Source organism: Anopheles cruzii, chromosome 3 (genome assembly GCF_943734635.1).
Source record: "Anopheles cruzii chromosome 3, idAnoCruzAS_RS32_06, whole genome shotgun sequence".
Lineage (NCBI taxonomy): Eukaryota > Metazoa > Arthropoda > Insecta > Diptera > Culicidae > Anopheles > Anopheles cruzii.
The window spans coordinates 16,327,797-16,348,768 of record NC_069145.1 but is presented as its reverse complement, the minus strand read 5'-3'; the positions used below and the strand labels follow the sequence as shown (position 1 = coordinate 16,348,768).

Here is a 20,972-nt window from a genome sequence, read left to right as displayed (position 1 = left end):
CAGTGGGCAAATGTTCAAGGTTGCTACAACGGGCACACCCTGACCGCAGTTTTTGCAAGCGCTTCAGCACTGAAACACCATTTAAGGTTGTCAATATTATTGTACAAATATTCATTCATACGCTATACGTTGATTTTTTCAAACTCTACGTTAAATGGGGTAAAAGAGCATTATTAACTGACGTTTCACGCAAAGCATAGCCGCCGAAAAAAGTTATGCAGCAATCTTGGTCCTTCTTTGACATCGACAGTCTGCCGTTTTGTTTTGCTCTTCTGGCCGGTGATCAAAACATTAGAATGTCCTTCGCCGCAAATATAATTATGTCCATTGGACGAGTTCTCTGGAAACCACAGCTGACGACCGTGCGCTTCAGATACCATGCTGATAAGGTGGCCCGAGGGCCGTTGGTGCGACGTTACGGATACGAGGATAACATTCTTCAACGAGGCCTTCTGCCCCACCTGGACAATGGACAGAAGCTTCCGATGCCTGACTACAAGTATGTGCCGGACGTATTAGATAATGAGTGCGCGATACTTTTCCCCCGTTCTACTAATTCCCTCTTTTTATTTGTAGACCCAAGAATGCCTGGTGCGAGAAGCGAGCGTTGTTCGGCCAGAACGACTACATCGACATCCTCGGGAACGATCGGTTACATCCCACCCGTGTCCTCTACTCCGTACCATCCTGGCTGCGCGGTATTTCGGGCAACGAGTACCAAGTGCTGTTGCGAAAGCGCAAAATGCTGAGTCGCACCATCTACCCTAACGCCCGGCCGACAAAGTGGCGCGACATGGAGAAACGCATTTCCTATCTGTACCGTTTTCTGAATCGCAAAACCAAGACCGGGTTTTCGAATGTTTAACCAGTGGTTTCTGATGCTCCGTAGTGAATAATGAATAAATTGTGTTTGTGGCTTTGGCCACATTCGAGTTTTATTTGTGCAAATCTTAGCGTGTTATCACTATTTTTATGTAAAGTAAAATTAAAAAGGCTGCACTCGACATCACTTTCAACATGAAACAATCGAGGCAAAAGTGTCTCATACGTCTAATAATTGATAAAATATTCGTATTTTAACTTAACTCGTTTCTAATTCACGCACAGTAAAATTGTGTCGAAAATGTACACAAGTTTTTGGTAAAGATTGGAAGACGCTCCGATAGAGAGGTCTGCGCCGCATGTGCAGACCCTATTTTTTGTCATGGGATCAGAAGGAGCCCAATCAAGGCAAGATACCTACAGGTCGTTCAACGAAGGTTGGAAAATACTGCACTGGTGAAACTTTCGCAGATATTTTGCAGCTTGGCACTCGTTCAGACCTTTCGCTACATTATGGCACAGCTCGAATGGATCCTGGATAACGAACGGTCGGTCGTACGCGAACAAATTTAGCCGGTTGGGGTCATTTTTATGTTCGCACGTGTAAGAACGCAGGCGATGCATTTCTTTGGGTATTTCTGATGCATCCGTGGCGTGGAACATGCTTTTCTTTATGCCGCAACGCCCCAGAAATGGACAGACAACGTCCGTTTCCAGCGAGAAGTTTGGGCCCTGGTCACCGTAGAAGGCAAAAAACTGTTTCGTTAATGTGCTGATCGGCACGGTGCACGGCGGTATTCCCAGCTGCGTTAATGTGTGCGTGGTAAATCCAGCATTCCAGTCTGTGCATGAAGTATGAGTCATCGAAAAGCAAACGAAAAGAAGCGATGAAGCCAACACTGTCGCTGCAGTTCTAGAGAAGCTAGGTTCTTACCATCAATGTTTCTTGCTGCGCGCAAATCATTTTGCAAACGATGAACAGAGGGCAATAGGTTGTAACATTGAAAGAAGAACACAGCCATCAGCGCGATGGCATACCCTGTGAGGCTCGAGTCGCTGTTCCAATTTTTAATGTAGCACACCAGAGCCCGACCTGCAAATGATAGCAATTTTAGCGTAATTTAACTTCAAGTTCCGCAATGCCCACACTCACAATTGGGCTGCAAATCGAACAGGTAATTTAGCAGTGAGGAATTGCAATGTGCCAGGCCACTTGTGAACGAAATGTCACATTTTAGATTACACGACTTATGAATCACTTGCAACAGCGGAATGCGCGCTGAGGTTGTTACACACAGAATCCGCCATAATGGATTTCGCTCCAGAAGTGCGGCAATCAACTGAACCGATTTCCGAGGATCAAGTTTAGCAGTATTTCCCTTCCTTCCGCAGTAGTTATTTTCCAGATCGGTAAAAATGTCAATGTCGCTCTCAAAGCTGGCCGTACCGAAGGTCCGCGAACCGAAAAGGTAGCATTTCGTGAGCGGAAAGTACGGTTGCAGCGCGCGCGTTAGGTCCATCATAACCATTACGTTTCTCTGGTCTTGCTGGATGTAATAGCTCTCGAAGTGGAGTTTTCTCGCCACTTCGTTCGCATCCTTACTCAAAAATGTTTTCACCTTTTTCGAAAGATATTCCATGTTTTTAGGAATGCAATTCTGTTCCAAATATTTTGGCCCCACTGCAGACGGCCTTTCTGGCGGCAGTTTCATTGGAGGGTCTTTCGGTGCTTCTGCTTCCGTATCTATTTCTGACGATGATGATGTTTTGGTTTCATGCGTCCGCCAATGGGAGTGCGCGTCTTGGCGACTGTTGAGCGCTTCATTGCAATGGCGGCACACAATCACGTCGGTCCGAAGGTAGCAGTGCTTGACCAGCGCTTCCTTTTCCTCCTCATCCGGTTCAACGGTAGCGCCGGAGATGAAGGAGTCTATGATGTCCACAAGTTTTAAAAACTGCGACAACGTGAAATTGTCAGCACATTTGTGGCCCGAGTCGTACGACTCTATATTCTGGATCAGCGCTTCGAGAAGTAAATTGGTAGATATGGTTTTGTCAACCTGCAATAGAGGACGGAGAATGTAAGAATGTCTACATCGAGTATCGTCATCTTTAGCATCTTACCATTTTGTCGAGACAACACAAAACAATCACCAAACAATCTGCAGCAGTGTGCGAGCAGAGCACAAAGAATCGTAAACTGAACTGAGCCGCGTCGCGTCCGGCCGGTAAATGAAGCATAGTGACATAAGCTAAGGCTGCGCACGATTCAAGACAACCCTGGAACCACGCGTGCATGGCAACTTTGTTTGAATAAATAGTGCCGTTATCGATCAGTAAACTGCGCGCACTGATGTTGAAGCCGTTGATAAGAAGGTTGGGGAAGCTGTGCTATCAATCTGGCTGTGAGCAAATAAGTCAGTCAGCACTCAGATAAAATCACTTACTCATCCGAACTATCAGTTATCCATGCGCTTTTCTTGCTTTCTTTTGCATTCTTTTGGATGAGCCTCGCGTTTCTGTACACACCAAATGATTCAGTAGCATCTACTAATTTGTTTTCTACCAGTTGCTCCTTCCTTAACAACATATTGGTTGGAGATGGTGTTACTTAAATCATTACACAGTATATTCACAAGCATAATTTAAAATTTTGGGTTTCCATACTATATTATTTTACGGAAATATTTCATTTGGCTTGGGGCTCGTAATTAATGTAACACGTGAGATTGCGAGCAGTAGATTAGGCGAACCAGGAATTGGGAGGAAGGAGTATGAATGAAAGTCACGATCGGCACCAATCGAGCTCGCCACGTTTTATGCTGGTTACCGCAGCGTTATAACGGTCCATCATAGGCCAAGCATGCCGCACCACGACATAGATGCTAGGCACGATGTCTGGCCAGCGTCTGGGCCAACGATCGTAAAATCGAAAGCCAGATGTTCGGGGTTGCCGGAACCTCGAATCTGTTGTCCCAGTAGAAAGGGAACGATTGTCGTGGAATGTCATAGAATTAGGTAACTCTGCTGGTGCCAAAAATTGCGATCGAATCGATTGCAAAGTGTGCAGAGTGTCTTGTGACAAAACATAAATGTAATGTGCAAAAATAATAATGGTACAACGTTTTTTTTGTGTTTGTTATGTTCGTTCATATCTTTTGAGCCAAAGCCTTTTTTCAAAAGTGTCTAAGAAAGCGTCGAAAGTATGAAAAAATGTGAAATGCTGGTTTGCGCAAATATGATTGTATCCTACCGCCAAGTCAAGGGTTCCAGACGAGCGGTCCGAAGGGTGGCAACTTATAGCTTCTTTCTCCGACGGTATTTTTATTCCATCCGGCACATCGGCACATGCCAGCCGTTTGAATTGGCGAACGGTGTTGCTTTGTAGTGGCCGGCTTGGAAACACGATCTGCTTGGTAGTCGCATTTCGTTCAACCGTTCTGAAGAACGTGCTTCTTCCTGCAGTGCTGTGGGTTAGAATCAGGTTGTTGCAAATCAACCCCAGATTAGTGTCACCGGTTTCGTCAAATGTGGTTATCAATCTAGTGCTGTTTAAAATTGAGGAAAACTTTTTATGATCGACTGATCATCGTTAACATCGTTATTGATTCATGGCTCTAGGCTGAGCAACTCAACACTATCATAAATCGCGGAAATTTGAATAACTGGCCAACGAAAGGGTAAATTTATTCTTCTGGTTTAGTGGGTGCTTCTGATAAGCAAAAATGTGATTATAAAGATTTGCATCAATCTTGCGTTGATCAAACGTCCAGTGCCCGATTTAGTTTACAGATGTAGCATATTGTGGAGGCATTCGACATTCTATTTCCGTCCCAATCGTCATCAATCTTGTCGGACGACGACGGAATCACGGCGACGCGCCAGTTACCCCGAACGATTTAGCTCGGCCAACAAGAATAAACAATCGTCGGAGGCTTTCGGGTTTGGCCATATCCACTGCAAAGTAATAATTGTGAATCGACAAACATCTGTGTCGGCGTACGAGACCGGCGCACTCGCGGTGATAGCAATGGCAGTTTAACGCCCGGTCCCAGGAACCAGACCATCCCACACGATGGAGAGAGTTAACAAAGTATATCACGCATCACGCAATTTTGTGTTCAAGTATATTCTGGCGGTAAGTTCGTTCGTCGTTGTTTAATCAAAGTTGGAACAGATACACTCGTTGTTAGCTACCAGAGAAATCTTTTTGATTGATAACATTGTTATAATAGACCTGCCTCAAGTGTGTGGTATAATAACTTTCATTTGGAACACTTTTTATAGCTACTGTGGACCAGTTTCAATTTTGTCGTTTTCTGTAAAGCGTTTAGTAACTATCACCAGGATGCAGAATACTACTACCTTGCCAGAATCCTTGGAGTAAGTGCAGGCTTCCTTTGAGGGAATTCGGAAACAATATTACAACTTTGTGCATCCTTCACTTCCACAGAACGGCTTGTGCGTGTCCCGTGGAACTGCCCCAGTACTTAATGTGACCATGGCCCTCATAACCCTGCCCACAAGTAGATCGTTCAACCTGCTGCTACACAAAATATTCGGAAAATGCTCTTTGCGCCTATTGGTGCACTACTTGGAAAGGGTTAAGGTGTTGCATTTACTTATGGGAGTGTCTCTAATCATCGTTGCAAGTAAGAATTGCTGTGTAGCTTGCTTGAGATAATATGGAACCTCACGAACGGACCTGTTCCGTTTTTTTTCTTAACCTAAGTCATTCACAGTGTAGCGCACTTTGCAAACATAATCAATTTCGTAAGCAATTACGACGAACGCTATCGAGAGATAAACTGGGCGAATGGGCCTGATGACGTAAGTTTCCTTCCCACGAAGTTTTCCTCCCAGTGGCTTACGTATTTGATTTGCCACTACACACGCGACAGAATGTCTTTCGCTTGCTGTTTGCCACCCCGACGGGATTTTCCGGATGCATTATGCTGCTGATTCTCGGAGCAATCGCTTGGCTTGCCAGACGCTCGGTGCGGGATCGTTTCTACAACCGATTTTTGACGTCACACCACCTTTTTCTAGTGTTCTATGGCATGATGTTTTATCATCCCCTCAGGTTGGTTCCTGCCGAATGCTGCCAATGTTTTGTCTTTATTATAGTTTTACATCTTGTTTCGCTGTCCAGCAACATAATTAAACACCAAACCAACACCGACAGACACAAGATCATGTGCGATACGGTCGATAACGCCACGTTGCACATAAACGAAGATCTCCTGGTTCTGTGTGAAGAACCGCCCCAGTTTGCTGCGGAGGTGAAGCGCGCCTGGATTTGGCCGTTGATCGGTTTAATGATTTATTTCGTCGACATTAGCTTCCGCTATCTGACCTCACACTCGCACCGGTATCGCGTGAGGACCGAACAAAGCTACGCGATGGCCGGCTATGCAGTGCATCTTCGGTTGCAGTTTCTTCGCAAATCGACCGTTAAGGTCCTCCCGGGACAGTACGTTCTGCTGCAGTGTCCATCGATTTCGACCCTGGAGTGGCATCCGTTCACCATAACGGAGGTATGCGTCCTTGTGACATACGACCCAATTCCAAACGTTTGATTTACCCGGCCGCTCTCTCAAGATCCCGATGGAAGGCAGAAATAACGTAACGCTGACCATCAAAGTGCGTGGTGATTGGACCGGGGAGCTCTATGAGAGGGTGGTTCAGCGGGAGCAGTTCCGCCGGAGTCTCGGTGGTATTGATCCGTACCGTCAGCTAGATTTTCTCCTCGACGGCCCGTACCCGTCAGTGATGACAACGATGCTGGATTACAAGCGAATTCTATTCATCGGTGCCGGCGTTGGTATTACGCCTTTCGTGACGATCTTGAGACGACTCTTGTAAGAACAGTTGTTGTGTGTTGATTTAGAGTGCCTACTACAGGATGTGACCTTTTCACAGGACCTCCAACATAGACAATCCGGCTCGGGTACATCTCGTTTGGATAGCGCGCAGTCTGGAAACGTTCCTGTGGTTCGCGGACGATATAGCCCGATTACAGGAAAAGGTGTGTAGAGCCCTAGGTATCGCTTGCGATGGCGAGTGCACAGAATGACTGGAATAATTTCAGTTCTGGAGCCAAAACAAACCGGATCGCTTCAGGGTAAAGCTCTGCTGGACGCAGAACTACGATGAAGCACTTCTAGAGGAGTGTTTCGGCGATATGCCTGCAATTAAATCGCGCATGCATCGTGGCCGACCGGACTGGGACGAAATCTTCCTCGATTTGGTAACGTTGTATCCTAAGTAAGTGACAAGCATTAATGTTCAAGCAGTGCAACGATTCAGCAATTTGGTTGTGTTTCTCTAATGCCCACAGGAAGCTGGTGTCGGTATTCAGTTGTGGTCCTAAGGAGCTCACCAAAGAGATCCGGGCAAAGTGCAAAGAGTTCAGCAGACACGGGTGTACACTAAGCTACTTTCACGAGGGATTTGGATAAAGCGCGACAGGGTCATTAGTCTCGTTCTGTTGAAAACATTCTACTTTCAAACAGACCGCAACTGTCTATGTGTGTTTTCTGTGCTTATTTATTTATGTGAAACCATTTCGCTCCCTACACCAGTGTTGTCCGCCAAGCACGTGGCACGTTTGTTTTGACTCTAAAAATAAAACATGCTCTCCGTTCATTCTTAATTCCCTTCCAACGAGAAGCTTTTAACTGGGATAGAGTCTGGTGTTGCATCAGTCTGCTGCACGATGTTAACCCTGAAGTATCTCTACATTAAACCGAATTTCGAAACACCCCAGGAGGCTGTCGAGTGGGACAAGGTAGTGAAACTTGTGGTGGCAGGGCAAAAGAAATCGTTTATGGACAAATTCTGCAATTTCTTTACAGCTTCAAAAGCTGATTGCTAACGTACGGCAGTTTCATGATGACTTCGATCGAATTGTGCTGCACAAGGATCTCTTTCGGACCTTTTTCTATTACTACCTGCAAGAGATACGGCACCGTATTATACGCATTTTGATGGACTTCACCAAGATCGAATGGTGTGAATCGAAACCAGAGGGACTGCCTGTGGACCCTTACGGATTTCCTGCCGCAGCACCGATCAAGCCGAAGAGCAAAAAGAGAGAACCGGACGACATACCGGATTACACGATTCGAATCAAGGGTTACAAAGAAAAGTTTCCGTTGATTTGCTGCGATGAACAGTTCCGCACGTTAGCCTTCCTGAGGCTGCACTACTACGCTGTGCACGAGAAAACTTACCTATTGGCGGCCACCACTTGTGAGGTAAATAGGCAAAATGCTATTTTAAGAGCAAACATTCTTAATCCTTGAACGATTTATTCTTTTCTAACAGATGAAAGCAGCCCTTCTCCGGATGGTAGTCTTTCGCAGAAGTTTGGATAATTTTTTGAAAACCGGCATGAAGGCAAACAACGGGTTATGCTTCTATCTTACAAAAATTCTTCGGAGAATTATTTCCATAATTCGTTATTAAGTAGTTGACGAAGCAAATGTTCGAAACGGTATAGTTATAAGAAAAACACCCATTTCTTGGATGCATAAGTTTTGCTGTTAAGTTTTACGACACTCTTAACCAAACAGGCATATATTTCAAAACTCTAGCGTTGCGTCCAGGCGTCTCAGTATCCGCCGTAAATTCAGCAGCAACTCACAGCTCGATTCCTGCCCAACGGTCAGATAGTTTTTCAAGTGCCGCTCCAAAAACTCAATCTTCGTCAAAGACATCTTCAACTGCGATTCGATAGAATAGGAGAAAAAAGCAATAAAATGAAGGTGTTAAGCACGAACAAGAACAATTGGAAGTGATTCGTTTACTTCACAAAGCGACGCCGATTGCAGCACTTTTTTATTGTGGACCTCTTCGGAGTGACGCCGGAAAGCATCCTTATCACTGTACATTTCCTGGTTAAAGATTGGATAGGAAAAAGGATTATGAATATCCTCGCCATGTTTGGCAGCAACACTCATTCGCTAGTGACTTACCCCACAGCATTCGATTTCCTTTCCCGCAGAAGCATCGTTTGGCAGTGTCGTGAACTTTTTCAACAGTAACACCACCTCATCTCGCAGACTGTGAAGGTGATACAAAAACAGACTGCGGTACAGATCTTTGTGCAGCAGAATATCGTCATAGTCCGTCAGGAAGTTGCGTGTTTCCTTCACCACCTGTTCCAACTGGATTCAACAGAAAGTACGAGCGAGTGACTTGGTTGACCAAAAAGTTGACCAAAACACCTCTAACTTACTCGGTCCCAAGTGGACTCGTCGGGTTTTTGCGCATCAGGAATCATCGCTCGCCAATGTGTGTCGCTTACTACACTCAACTGACATCAATGGGCATCAAGTGTACCTAACGTCTTGCAAGCCGGCTTCTACTCAGCTGATTCATGGGAACCTTTGCCAAGGTCCAGAGCATTCGAAGAGCCGAGATTTACGCTCCTCCCCTGCTGACGACGAAGCGAAATAAATCCCGGTCTCGATCTTTGTTCGTCCAAAGTAGAATCGTGTCCGTAATCTTGGGACACTAGCCAAGACAAACCTAAGCCAGTAGAAGGTCAGCGGCGTCAAAGGGTTTCAAAGTCAAACGGCGGATAAAACGGAACTTGGTGAAAGCAAGCCACAAGGGAAATTTTTCAATTTCAAACAGTATTATAATAATTTGCACAACACCAACTCAAATCGCTCAAAAAGCATGCTTCTTTCGATAGGCGTTACCCAGGACCTCGGCAGGTATTTGCTCGAACCGCGAGCTACAATGTCTCAGTTCCGCACGCGCATGTTAGCGCCGGTGGTAAAAAATAAACTTTCGCTCGGCTGTCTACTGTTGGCCCTCGAGTGGCTTCGGCGGTCCTTGAGCCTTGGTGCCCGCGAATTCCTTACGCCCATCTGTGAACGGCTTTTCACGGCCCCTTGCAACGGCCGTTACCGCATTTTTGCCATAACGGTTGCGACTCGACGTCGTCTTCGCATGACAAATCATGAGAGCCGCACGCGAACGGCCACGAAGCAATACCGAGCGCGATCGAGTCACAGAGTAGCACGATCGTCGGAGCGGCCCGAAGACGGGCCGCAGGATAATTTAATCTCGCGATCACCCGGACGCCGCACCTATCATAGCTTTGCAGGTGTTCTGCGCTGTTGCTTCTCGTCATTTAGTGGCGCACTTCCATCGGCAACAGTTCCTACCAGCAGCGAACGGTCACAGTTGCGCATTTCCTAGTCCTAGTTCTTCTTAACGAATCAATCAGTGAAGCCGGCGAGTTAACAGAAATGGCTGAAGAAAGCAAGCAAGTGGCAGAGGCTCCAGTGGCTGAGGCTCCAGTTGCAGAGGCTCCGGTGCCAGAGGCCCCAGCGCAACCGGAGGCGGAACCAAGCAAGGATTCAGTCGAGGTTGAGGAGGAGGTGGTATTGGAGTCTGACACCGAGTCGGAAGAGGTAGTGCCACAGCTATCGACGTTCGAACGGGTATGTGATGACTAAGTGGAGCGGTTTGGCGTACGACTTCTCCGATTAATGTGTGCACACTTTCGTTGACAGCTGAAGCTGTTCCTTATCGACACCAACCACTTCCTTGGCGAGTATGACGATCTGGTGGAGCCTAAAGAACAGCACAAAAGCATCATCCTGCGAACGGTGAACGAGCTACGTGATCTGCTCGTGGCGCTGCTCCAACGTTACATCCTGCACACGATGGTGAAGGAAGACTTTCTCTACAAGCACATCAAGTGCTGCGGCGAGGTAGGCTGTGGTCCCTGTGTCTGATTGGCTTTACTGTAGTCGTTTTAATTATGATTACATAATTTCGTGCCCCAGGAGGATGTGCTTCTGAACACGGAGGAATTCGACGAACACTACGAGGAAGTCCACAAGGAAGGCGATAGTGCGGTTTCCCTGCCAGAGGTACGACATGCCACGGTCACAGTGTCGCACACACTTGACACAATGTGTTTAATCTGTCGATGTTTCCCTTTCGATCGTCACAGCTTGCCACGATCCAGCAGTACACCGAATGCGTCCGAACATACATCGCACTGGGTAAAGCAGTGAACAACGATCTGCTGTTTTCCCTGAAGCGACTACTGCGAAAGAGTAATTCGGTCCTCGCGGGGCACCTGGGATAGAAAGTGACCAACCATTGCGCGACCGAACCACCCTGAAGTTAGCTCCTAAGGCGACCATGAATTGGGGGAATGCCATCAAGTGAAGTGCTCGAAATCATTCAATTATATTTCACTAACTTATATTAAGCCTGTATTAAAATGCGTGCAAAATAAATGTTACCTCGGAAAAGATACATCATTGCGTACATTACTGACATCCGGAAAACCTCAACGAAATGATGACGCTTCCGGTGTGTTTCCCTAGGTTGGAAAGACTTGTTTAAGCCATGCTTGTGTTTCAGATTTATTTTTATCGGATTGTGTAGTGGTTCCCCTTTGGCATGTTCAGTGTAAGTCAAAAGGGCCATGTTCGGTTCTGGTTACCGTGACCATGAGGCCTTCATTATCCTTACTTCTTCCTGTTGAGGCGGTCGTACGAGCAAAGAAACCATGGTTTGTGCCCCGACGTGTGCCCGCAAACGGACGCAGGATTACAGCTGCAAGTACCGTAATGTAGGTATAGCCTAACTACTCAGGAAACAGAGAAAGAGTTACCCTTGTTTGCGTATGTCAGCTGGACAAATTCACAACCGATGTGGAGCACTTTCTGGAGGAATACGATCACATTGTGCAACATTCGGCTGCATACCACAGAAGTTTCCGGCGTGATTTAAAGCATCTGCACGACGATATCGAGCTACTGTTGCAGAAGTTCCAACACATCCAGTGCATCGGTGTCCGGGGTCAGTTGTTCATGGAGAAGTTTTGTTGTGGAGTAAGTCAGAGTTTGTTGCTGTTCCGGAAGCGGCCATGATTTCATGTGTTCGATCTCCAACAGGTTCTTTTTGAGGATTATAACGACCTAAAGAAACATTACTTTCGCTTCCATAACTTTCCCCGTATCGTTCAGCCAAACATTGTGCAAGTAAGTAGATATGTTAGACGCCGAAACAAGATGATAAAACGTGTCCGTTTCGCATTCGCAGCTACGATCCGGGCACGGGAAAGTGCAATACTTCCACCGACGATTGCTCGAGTACACGTGCTACGGGACGGAGTCGACAGTCGTGCTGACGGCGAACTTGAAGAAGATTGCCCGAAACGTGCGCCACACTTTGGAGCAGAGCCCAAAATGGTAGTATTTACAAGTCCCGAACGTTGTGCTATTTTTGGTGCTAGTAGAACAAATAAATCGCATGGTATGTGCTTTTTGCGCAGTTGAATTAAGCTTGAATGTGAATGCTTCGAGAAAGAAAGCAGGGTTGTGATTTTTTCTGAACTGGACAGGAGCGCATTTGTGATCGAACAATCGACAAGGTTAGGGTGGTGGACTCTTGATTCGACCAGCACAAATGGGTGTTCCAACGAACGTGTACATTCACACGAATATTTACACCTATAGCAATAAGTATAAAAATGTAGGTGAATCTCAGGGCGGCTTGTGCGATGTGAACTGATTGCAGTGTAATTAATTATGATGTCATCCCTTACCTCACCGTTCCAGTTGGATCGCTTTGTTAGGGATGTGAAAAGGTTCCTGAAGGAATACGACAGCATCGTGCTCCACAAGGATCTCTATAACCTAGTGTTTAGGAGCTACCTGCGCGAGATTCGCTCGAAGGTGAAAGTGTTGCTGCAAAAGTTTGATGCAGCTCCTAGTGATGACGGTAGCACACACTCCAAGAAGGAAATGTTTTGCTGCGGGGTAAACATTCGTCGTGTACGCTTGTATTCACAAATTACTAAATCACGACACCATTCACAGCTTGCATTTACGGACAGTGCCCAGTTTCGCAAACATTATAAGGCTAAACATAACGAGGCGTTTCTAGTGTATACGAATACTCTAGAGGTAAGGTAGGACATCCCATTCGGTTAACGGTGAACTCATTTCGTACATCTTTTTCTTTCAGTTAAAATCTGCTTTTGCCAAACTGGACCACATACGCCATCGAGTGGATGAGTACACAAGCTTTGGCAAAGAGTACACTTGCTCCCTGCTGTTGGATCTGAAGAAAATAGCGAAAAATATCTCAAGCACCTTGAAGTTTTAAAATAAAATGATTCTAGATTTAATAAAAAAAATCGGCCCTGTCCTTAGGCTTTGCATCGCTCAACCATCGAACGGCAAACCCTGAAATAATGGCACCATCGGCGCGGCAATGATGGTAGTGCCAGGATCAACGCCGATCGTGGGGCATTTTTTTGTGCATGACCGTCTTTCCGTTTCCTTCCGATCTGCGTTCGGTCACCGTAGGCCTGCCAAGTGAGGCGATGGCAATGAAACTTCCGTTTCGTCTACGCCTGCAGCACTGTCTAGGAATAGGAAGCGAAAGCTTTCTTGGTTGACTATTTCGTTCGATGTAGTTCAGTACGGCACCAGCTTCCGTTGGCTACTGAGAGCAGCAGAAGAACTTCGACGCTTGATTAGCTATTGGCGCAGTGATCGCGGATTAATTTAAGGGGCATTATTTTGTCGAACGGATTCGAAAAAAATAGTCCCATCCACGTTAGGCGCCATCTGTCAGTGATTGGAACAAAATGGAACAGATTGTAAAGAACCGAGATGTAAGTAGCATCCGGTGGCTTTTCCACTTCACTTCCGTGTGGTCTCATCGTACATCGTGTTTGTACAGGTAGAAAAGTTCGTGTCGGAAACGAAGTACTTTTTGGATGAGTTCGACTCCATCATCAGTCACTGGGATCTGTCGGGCAACTTCTTCCTGCACTATCTGATTGAGATCCACGAGAACGTCACACAATTGCTGGCCAGGTTCACTACTCTGTCGCTCGAGGGGGTCGGGACCCGGAAGAGTAAACCGTTCTTCAATCTGAAGTGTTGCGATGTAAGTATCCTTGCGTCACCGCCGCATTGCCAAAGGTTCACATGAACTTGATACTTGATATTGATAACGACCACGAGGTAAGTGGGTCTACATTGATGGATCGCTGTGGATCTACTTAAAATAGACCAGTTCGATGGTTTCGATTGATTGTTGATCGTCATCCGATGCCAAATACGTTGATCGTCATCCGATGCCTATCGATCGGTACGTCGGTACACAATGTCAAGCGTTGGGCGCAACTCGGGCGGCGCTCAGTCGGGTTTCCGATTTAAAAATAGCAAATAGCAAAATCATTTGTTCGTATTGTTTTGACTTTTCGTTTTTTTTGTATCCTGTTTAGCTTGAATTTCAAACAGTGAAGGATCTGCGACTACACCATCACTCTTGCCGACACAAGAAGTCACACTTTGAGGAAACGGACAACTGCGAGGTACGAACAGAAAAGCGTATATTTCTGGCGTAGAGTATTTTGATCGTTTTAACGTATACGGTTCCCGCAGCTCAAATCTGCCCTCTTGAAGCTGGCATTCTTTAATCGGAGAGTAAACGAGTATGTGCAATATGGAACCGTAGCTGACCGGTACCTGTGCTTGTACTTGAAGAAAATACTGAAGAAAATCATCATCACGCTGGACACGTTTAATTTGTAGCGGCCGTGACGGGAGGAATGCACATCCAACATTCGTGTAGCCTTTAAGAACACATGTTTACAATTAAGTGACATAGGATAAGTACGACTTGTAAATCGAATCAGGGGTAACGGTAAGAATGGTGCCTGTAATTTAACAATGAGAAGGGGTGAACCATATGTGTACGACGTTCAAATATAAGAGAATATACTATTTTATTATTTAAAATACCCCATTACCCATTAGCTGCGCTTCTGCCACGTGCCAAATCAAGAAGGCTTATTGTGCATGAAAATTCGGTGACTTTATGTACACGGGCCGTGCACGCGAAGTTCTCGTTTTCGTTCTGTTGTAAATAGGTTGTTTACAGCATTGTTCGGATGAAATGTTCTTTTTTTAGAAGAGGCGTGTCCCAATTTCGCGGATCACGGACACGGCTCTAGGCTTGCAGTGAAAGCTTAGCGAAAGGTGCTTCAGTTGACCATCAGCAACCTACCAGTGAAAAGATGATTCTCGAGGACACGATCAAGTTTCGCCAGAGTGCCAAAACGCCTGAAGACGTGGCTCAGTGGCGCCTGGTTAGTAATCCGTCCCTGGGCTGTGTAAGGAAACATACTAAAACAATTCATTCTCCACTGTCCGCAGACATACAACTTTATCATCGAAACAAAGTACTTTCTCGAGCGTTACGACAGCATAGTGGAAACGTGGGACCTCTGTGATAAACAGTTTCTGATGAATCTATGGAAAATTGAGGAGCTACTAACGAAACTACTGTACAAATATACTACCGTTTCGACCGAGTACATCAAGCACAGCGCTCTGCCCAAGGTTGAAATTAAATGTTGCGACGTAAGTAGAGCGCGGATTTCGAAGTGGTTCGATTTTGTGAACAGCAGAAAACCAATTGCATTTGCAGCACCTGTTTGAGAAATCTAAAGACCTCTACAAGCATTACTACACCGTGCACCACACACCGGGACGGGTCAATGATGTTCGGTTTTGTGAAGTAAGTAGCAATGGCCGTAGATGAAAATGATTAAAATAACCAATGTTTGATTCATTGTAACGTGTAGATGAAGGCCGGCCTGTTGAAGTTGGAGTTTTACTGCAAAAGTTTAAAGTACTATCTGGAGTTTGGAACCTGGTGCGATCATGTGCTGTGCTTGTACCTGAAGAAAATCTATCGGAAAGTCAATTTCACGCTTGACCCTTTTCGAGAGGAGCCTCTTCCGGTACCCGTCACCCAACAGCAAGCAGAGGTTGCTGAGTAAAAGTGTGGTAGAATAAAGAGTTGCTTTTTAAGAAACGCTTCTTGAGTTGTTACTATTTGCATCCGATAATTTTATAAGTTATTTTGATGATTTCGCCATATGCAAATTTCTGGTAAAGGAATTCACCCGTTTCTCAAGAGAGAAGCTACGAAAGAGAACCCTGCCTGTCAGTGGCTTGTGTCATGGCCTTTGTTTACATTTCTGCTCACCATTTGTAGCTGTTGTCAACTCCGAAAAGTGAGGCTCCGGAAAATCGCTTGTGTTGAGTAACGCAATGCAATCGCATTTGGCGATGCGAACTTTCGGTGGACTGCGGATCTGCAATCCGCATTTGCATGGTATGCTCTTCAGCTCCAGTTCACGGTACGTGCCTGCTCACGAGCCCCCAAAAGATTCTGATTACCGCCAGTTGGAACGGTTCCTTGAAGGTAAACATTACCTTCTCGTACTGACCGGAGCGGGAATATCGACCGAATCCGGCATACCGGACTATCGCTCCGAAGGTGTAGGACTGTACGCTCGCACAAACCACAAGCCGATCCAGCACGACGATTTCATCAAATCGGAAGCTACCCGCAAGCGCTACTGGGCCCGGAACTACGTCGGTTGGCCTCGGTTTTCGTCGGTGTCACCGAATGTTACGCATTACACACTTGCGCGTCTGGAACGGGAGGGTGTCGTCGGCGGCATAGTCACACAGAACGTTGATCGACTGCACGGGAAAGCCGGCTCGAAGGAGGTGATAGAACTGCACGGCAGCGGTTATGAGGTCATTTGTGTGGGCTCTGGCTCTGGCAAAGGAAAGGGTTGTGACTATCGCATCGATCGACATGAATTTCAGCGAATTCTGGATCAGCTAAATCTTGCGCAGGAAGACGGATCGACGATGATGCGACCGGATGGTGATGTCGAGCTGTCCCAGGACTACGTGGAGCACTTCACGGTACCACCGTGTCCGCAGTGTGGTGGCAATCTTAAGACGGATATTGTGTTCTTCGGTGATAATATACCCATGGAGAGAATCAGCCTGGCTATGCGTATGCTCATCCAATCGGACGGGGTGCTCGCACTCGGATCGAGCTTAACCGTGTTTTCCGGGTATCGCGTTGTACTGCAAGCAAAGGAGCTGGGCCGACCGGTGGCCATCGTTAACATTGGAGAAACTCGTGCTGATCCGCATGCTGATTTGAAAATTTCAGCCCGTTGTGGAGAAGTGATGTCGAACTTGTTCAAACCGCGGTAACAGTTTCTAGTTCTTCGTTTGTAGATAATGAAAAATTATACCTTTACTTTGTTTTTATTTCCTGTTGAATATATAGTTGGGTAGAGAATTGTTATTCACTTTCTGTTGAAAAATGCAAAATCCAGTGTCGTGCTGTCTGGCTTTATGTATGATTTATTATCCCCAAATGATCCGTGGTCGAGATTATCAACGAGCACCATACGAAACGTCTCGTTCTCGTATGCAGTGGCCCCTAGTCGGTTTATTGTATATTGTTGAAACCTATTCTAATTGTTAGCCGATCTTTTTCAAGTATACACAGTGCCTGGCTTGGCAATGTACTATAATGAGGTTATGGTGTCAATAGTTTTACAATTGTAAACTTTTGGATTGTTTCTTATAATTCATGCCGCATGCCGATATTTTGCTTCTCACCTATCAGTATCTGCATCTGTATCCATCGGAATGCTTCCCTCGATGCCGCACCAAAAGATTCATGCATTGACGAATGATAAACGAACCGGATTTTTCTGCGATTTTCTGCCTCTCTTAGTTTATTATTGTTTACAAATCAGGCTTTTCTGTGTTGTTGTTTGTTCACTCATAGGAAAACATGTCTACATCTCTACAGAGGTGTTTGGGAATTTCACATAAAAATCAATATTTTCTCAAGCAAACCATTGAGCTGCAGCGTCTGCAGCTTAACGCACGCCAGTTTCGCGCTACAGGAAAGGCAATCTATCTCTTTTTTGTGTTCCGGTTGCACGCATCTTGCGAATAGAAATAAAACACAATTTAAAAATAGCACGGGTTCAAGTTGTGTAGTAAATAATAGATTCAATCGTACAGTTCTGCCGTTGTCTTTACGATCAACCTAACTTGGGTGACGCCTTTGATCAAGTTCCCCGTCGTTTATCGGTAGTTGCACAGTCGCGAAAAGGGAAGGATGATAATGTGTCTAGTCATAGCGAAGCGAAAGGGCTTATAGAAAATAGTCTGCTGGCGGTTTTTTCGATGGAATAATACGACTCTCTTGTGGGGCTGCCTCGAAGATCGTGAAGTCGCGTTGCAGGTTTTCGTTCAGTTCTAAAATCGCTGCCACATTGCCACACCTGCGTCGACACGAGGGAAAGAAAAATGGTTTTTGAAAATACTAAATATGCTATGTGGTTCGAGTCGGAAACTTCATCACTACTTACCGGTAGCAGTAGTTGGGGGCCGACCAAACGGTAAGCACGGTTTCATTAAAGTGCCACTTGTACCCTTCCATCACAAGCTGATGCGCCCGGCAGATCATATCGATATCGTTGGCGGCATTGAACTGTGACACTACGTCCGAGCCGAACAGATATCCAGCTCCCCGAGGCGATACGCCCCACCCGTGCGTGTCTTCCGGGTCGCTCCACAATAGGTCGCACATTGGACCATCGTGTGGCACCTCTTGCTTCCGGTCGATCGAACGGATCTGATCCAAATACTGTATCGAGGGCGACAGACCACCGTGAACGCAGAATATTTTACCGTCGATAATCGCGGATAGCGACAGATAGTCGAAGATTTCGGTGCAGTAGCGCCACACCGTCACCGAACCGTACTTGCGTATGCACTCATCGTAGAACCCGTAAACCTGTGTGATTTGGCGTGACTCATGGTTGCCGCGAATCAGCGTGATGCGGTCCGGGTAGCGCACCTTGAGTGCGAGCAGCAACAGGAATGTTTCCACACTGTAGTAACCCCGATCGACGAAGTCGCCCATAAACAGGTAGTTCGTCTCCGGTACGTCGCCCCCGACTTTGAACAGCTCTTTCAGATCGTAAAACTGTCCGTGTATGTCACCGCACACCGTGACCGGCGAGTCGACGCGTTGCACGTTCCCCTCTTCGACGAGAATTTCGCGAGCCTTCGCGCACAGCGCCTTAACCTCGTGCTCCTTGATGATTTCGCATCGTTTCAGCTGCTCGATCTGTCGGTCGAGATCGCTGTAATCCGGCATTGCACCGCTTGGTTCCGTGCGGCGTGTTGTCTGTTGACTTCAAAAGCGCACTTCGATCGCCGACAGATACGCGCGCGTTTACGTGCGGGCTTGCGAAGATTCTGTGCGTGTGTGCGTGCGTGCGAAAGAAGTGACAGCAAGCGCGCAGCGGTTTTCTTGTTCTTCGTCGAAGACGTCCTTAAACACCGCTGCGCTGGCTCCGTTTCTGAGGAAGTGGAAAAGATGATTCGAAAAAGGGATAGAACCGAGTGACCTTCGCCGGGAGCGATGTCCCGTCTCGAAACGTTTGCTGCACACGTTGCGAAGCTCGTCTCCAGGGCACCTAGAACAAGGGTTACCTTACCTTTCAGTGGAGGCGTTCCAGGCGAGGGATTCCGTTCATTAAGCTACCGTTAGCTATGCTTACTGCGCGATGTACACGTTTACTAACGCATTAGAACGTTTACTCCGTGGCATTAATGGGCGGCTTTTGCGGGAAAGGGCTCAGAATTCACACGCCACAGTGTACACGACGCGATTGCAGCAACAGACAGGCGATTATGCACCCCAGAAAGCACACCGAGCGAAGTTCGTGGAACAATGCACAGCAGAACAGTTTTGCTCCGCTTCGAGCCGCGCGGTAAAGGTGGATTCAGACTTAAGTTACAGATAAACGGTAGCGGTTGAACTAATAAATTATCGAAAGCAAATGCTTGCGAAGTGCGTGCTGGAGATGCCACAGCCGCCTGTCTTACCTACTGCCGCGAATTTAGTTCGCACCGTTCTCACAGCCGCATGAGTGACCTGATGCCACTTGAACGGCAGTGCTGCCAAAAAGGCATTCTGAGCAGCGCACCGTCAAGACCGCAGGGTTGATTCCATTATTTTCTATTTTTGCTTCGCCCGATGATCACTTTAAAACGTCCGTGGATTCTTCCTACAACAAAATGTGTCCGCTTATCGCATACAAATTCCCCACAGTGCGCCGCATTCTGATGCGATATGTCATAGGCCAATAACAGTTTGTGGGGTACGAGAAGTGAAAAAGTTAAACACCAACTTTATACGGTAATTCTGTTAAAACATTCCGTAAGCGTTCCGCAATCCGCAGTGTCGGTGTGAATCCTGTTTAAATCCCGTGCCGGGTAATTTCGTAGAAGTCAAAATTCTGGTGCGCGGACTGGGCTCATCGAGCACCACAGAACGGGTGTTGGCCGCCGGAGTGAAGAACGGTTTCTGAGAACCAAACTCCGTCATTATGATGGTGTTTTGTTTTGCTGTCTCTACCCCGGCCCACTGCATCTTTTAAGGAGAAAACAGAAACAATTTGTTGCCCGGAAGTTCCCGCAAGCCAAACTACGCTGCACTCGCGTCCGAATGTGTCATGTGATACAGCATCCACAGTTTTTTTTTTTAAATCCACAGTTCATTCTGATTAGACCCAATAGAGAAGAACCGTGCGGTATAAATTTCGGTGCGTACAGTGACTGTCGAACATTTCGCAACAGTCGTGGACACCCCGGGACAAACAGTATGCAGAAATGTTTTTTTCAGTATGCGAAACAACGAAAAAATACGGCCACACTTCGTCGCTGTGTAAATAATCGGTCAATCTCTCGGCGGCTAACGACCCCCATCGTGGTGTTCGTCTCTGGTGTCCTGTTGTGTCCTTTTGCAGGGGCAAAAGGATGCTACTGCGCCGGTGTGCGCCAGTGTGCGTGAGCTCGCCCCATCAAAGTGTTTTCCCGCGTCGCATTGGTAGGCAGGAAAAACGGCGTACGGTGAAAAAAGTGACAATCACGGTAGGCTGCGGAAAAACTCTGATCTCGAGCGGTGTTCGCTAGTCCTGCTTCGACATTGGTCCGTGCATGAAACGAACGACTGTGTGTCCTTGTGTAGTGCGCGAGGTGGCTGAAAATTAGCAAGTGTAAAGCGTCGTGAGTGCTCCGTCCTTTTGGGATATTACTGTGCGGGGGACTGCGGCCGGAAACAGTTTTCTCGTGTTCCGCGGGTGAAAATGGACGAGGAAAATTCGGAACGCAGCGGGTGCCATTAATGTGCGTGCGTGTGTAGGAGCGAAAGCCTTTCTTCCTACAGCGAGTGTTTACCAG

At 46.7% G+C, this 20,972-nt stretch overlaps 13 protein-coding genes across 14 annotated transcripts in view; 10 read left to right on the top strand and 3 right to left on the bottom strand.

The window, feature by feature from the left end:
- Positions 1 to 276: 276 nt before the first annotated feature.
- Positions 277 to 942, top strand: LOC128272567 (39S ribosomal protein L51, mitochondrial). The gene is made up of 2 exons (XM_053010394.1): positions 277 to 499; positions 577 to 942. Exons 1-2 carry the CDS (start codon positions 297 to 299, stop codon positions 863 to 865), a joined length of 492 nt encoding a protein of 163 aa, XP_052866354.1. The 5' UTR covers positions 277 to 296; the 3' UTR covers positions 866 to 942.
- LOC128269938 (terminal uridylyltransferase Tailor-like) lies at positions 916 to 2,534 on the bottom strand. The gene is made up of 3 exons (XM_053007342.1): positions 1,976 to 2,534; positions 1,757 to 1,915; positions 916 to 1,664 (listed from the first exon to the last, which is right to left on the bottom strand). Exons 1-3 carry the CDS (start codon positions 2,532 to 2,534, stop codon positions 1,240 to 1,242), a joined length of 1,143 nt encoding a protein of 380 aa, XP_052863302.1. The 3' UTR covers positions 916 to 1,239.
- Positions 2,535 to 4,897: 2,363 nt separating this feature from the next.
- On the top strand, positions 4,898 to 7,283 carry LOC128273872 (NADPH oxidase 4-like). The gene is made up of 10 exons (XM_053011933.1): positions 4,898 to 4,960; positions 5,110 to 5,205; positions 5,276 to 5,474; positions 5,555 to 5,652; positions 5,724 to 5,905; positions 5,975 to 6,359; positions 6,424 to 6,683; positions 6,745 to 6,850; positions 6,914 to 7,089; positions 7,163 to 7,283. The coding sequence occupies exons 1-10, from the start codon at positions 4,898 to 4,900 to the stop codon at positions 7,281 to 7,283; spliced, it is 1,686 nt and encodes a 561-aa protein (XP_052867893.1).
- A 156-nt stretch (positions 7,284 to 7,439) lies between these two features.
- On the top strand, positions 7,440 to 8,509 carry LOC128271820 (uncharacterized). Its single transcript, XM_053009473.1, has 3 exons — positions 7,440 to 7,612; positions 7,680 to 8,081; positions 8,152 to 8,509. Exons 1-3 carry the CDS (start codon positions 7,541 to 7,543, stop codon positions 8,290 to 8,292), a joined length of 615 nt encoding a protein of 204 aa, XP_052865433.1. The 5' UTR covers positions 7,440 to 7,540; the 3' UTR covers positions 8,293 to 8,509.
- On the bottom strand, positions 8,116 to 9,236 carry LOC128271821 (uncharacterized). Its single transcript, XM_053009474.1, has 4 exons — positions 9,065 to 9,236; positions 8,802 to 8,993; positions 8,634 to 8,720; positions 8,116 to 8,549 (listed from the first exon to the last, which is right to left on the bottom strand). The coding sequence occupies exons 1-4, from the start codon at positions 9,107 to 9,109 to the stop codon at positions 8,409 to 8,411; spliced, it is 465 nt and encodes a 154-aa protein (XP_052865434.1). The 5' UTR covers positions 9,110 to 9,236; the 3' UTR covers positions 8,116 to 8,408.
- Positions 9,237 to 9,924: 688 nt separating this feature from the next.
- On the top strand, positions 9,925 to 11,112 carry LOC128272301 (uncharacterized). Its single transcript, XM_053010081.1, has 4 exons — positions 9,925 to 10,283; positions 10,356 to 10,556; positions 10,632 to 10,718; positions 10,802 to 11,112. Exons 1-4 carry the CDS (start codon positions 10,089 to 10,091, stop codon positions 10,937 to 10,939), a joined length of 621 nt encoding a protein of 206 aa, XP_052866041.1. The 5' UTR covers positions 9,925 to 10,088; the 3' UTR covers positions 10,940 to 11,112.
- A 176-nt stretch (positions 11,113 to 11,288) lies between these two features.
- Positions 11,289 to 12,169, top strand: LOC128274654 (uncharacterized). Its single transcript, XM_053012917.1, has 4 exons — positions 11,289 to 11,431; positions 11,493 to 11,693; positions 11,757 to 11,843; positions 11,905 to 12,169. Exons 1-4 carry the CDS (start codon positions 11,369 to 11,371, stop codon positions 12,055 to 12,057), a joined length of 504 nt encoding a protein of 167 aa, XP_052868877.1. The 5' UTR covers positions 11,289 to 11,368; the 3' UTR covers positions 12,058 to 12,169.
- A 22-nt stretch (positions 12,170 to 12,191) lies between these two features.
- On the top strand, positions 12,192 to 13,014 carry LOC128274655 (uncharacterized). Its single transcript, XM_053012918.1, has 4 exons — positions 12,192 to 12,336; positions 12,423 to 12,623; positions 12,684 to 12,770; positions 12,832 to 13,014. The coding sequence occupies exons 1-4, from the start codon at positions 12,271 to 12,273 to the stop codon at positions 12,970 to 12,972; spliced, it is 495 nt and encodes a 164-aa protein (XP_052868878.1). The 5' UTR covers positions 12,192 to 12,270; the 3' UTR covers positions 12,973 to 13,014.
- Positions 13,015 to 13,080: 66 nt separating this feature from the next.
- Positions 13,081 to 14,934, top strand: LOC128274656 (uncharacterized). 2 transcript variants are annotated; one of them, XM_053012920.1, is made up of 5 exons: positions 13,081 to 13,486; positions 13,555 to 13,764; positions 14,105 to 14,194; positions 14,265 to 14,526; positions 14,794 to 14,934. In XM_053012920.1, exons 1-4 carry the CDS (start codon positions 13,460 to 13,462, stop codon positions 14,412 to 14,414), a joined length of 477 nt encoding a protein of 158 aa, XP_052868880.1. In that variant the 5' UTR covers positions 13,081 to 13,459; the 3' UTR covers positions 14,415 to 14,526; positions 14,794 to 14,934. The 2 variants fall into 2 exon arrangements, with proteins under 2 accessions (XP_052868880.1, XP_052868879.1); XM_053012919.1 differs by lacking the exon at positions 14,794 to 14,934 and adding an exon at positions 14,640 to 14,776.
- Positions 14,758 to 15,703, top strand: LOC128274653 (uncharacterized). Its single transcript, XM_053012916.1, has 4 exons — positions 14,758 to 14,971; positions 15,039 to 15,245; positions 15,313 to 15,402; positions 15,470 to 15,703. Exons 1-4 carry the CDS (start codon positions 14,900 to 14,902, stop codon positions 15,665 to 15,667), a joined length of 567 nt encoding a protein of 188 aa, XP_052868876.1. The 5' UTR covers positions 14,758 to 14,899; the 3' UTR covers positions 15,668 to 15,703.
- Positions 15,704 to 15,883: 180 nt separating this feature from the next.
- On the top strand, positions 15,884 to 17,647 carry LOC128273540 (NAD-dependent protein deacylase Sirt4). Its single transcript, XM_053011532.1, has one exon. The coding sequence runs from the start codon at positions 15,942 to 15,944 to the stop codon at positions 16,908 to 16,910; it is 969 nt and encodes a 322-aa protein (XP_052867492.1). The 5' UTR covers positions 15,884 to 15,941; the 3' UTR covers positions 16,911 to 17,647.
- LOC128273541 (serine/threonine-protein phosphatase 4 catalytic subunit) lies at positions 17,053 to 19,609 on the bottom strand. Its single transcript, XM_053011533.1, has 3 exons — positions 19,226 to 19,609; positions 18,089 to 19,087; positions 17,053 to 18,001 (listed from the first exon to the last, which is right to left on the bottom strand). The coding sequence occupies exons 2-3, from the start codon at positions 18,880 to 18,882 to the stop codon at positions 17,872 to 17,874; spliced, it is 924 nt and encodes a 307-aa protein (XP_052867493.1). The 5' UTR covers positions 18,883 to 19,087; positions 19,226 to 19,609; the 3' UTR covers positions 17,053 to 17,871.
- Positions 19,610 to 19,882: 273 nt separating this feature from the next.
- Positions 19,883 to 20,972, top strand: part of LOC128271661 (flotillin-2) — a 151,920-nt gene continuing 150,830 nt past the window's right edge. The window contains exon 1 of the mRNA XM_053009275.1: positions 19,883 to 19,929. The gene's annotated coding sequence lies outside the window, so the exon portion shown is untranslated. The remainder of the gene's footprint in view (positions 19,930 to 20,972) is intronic.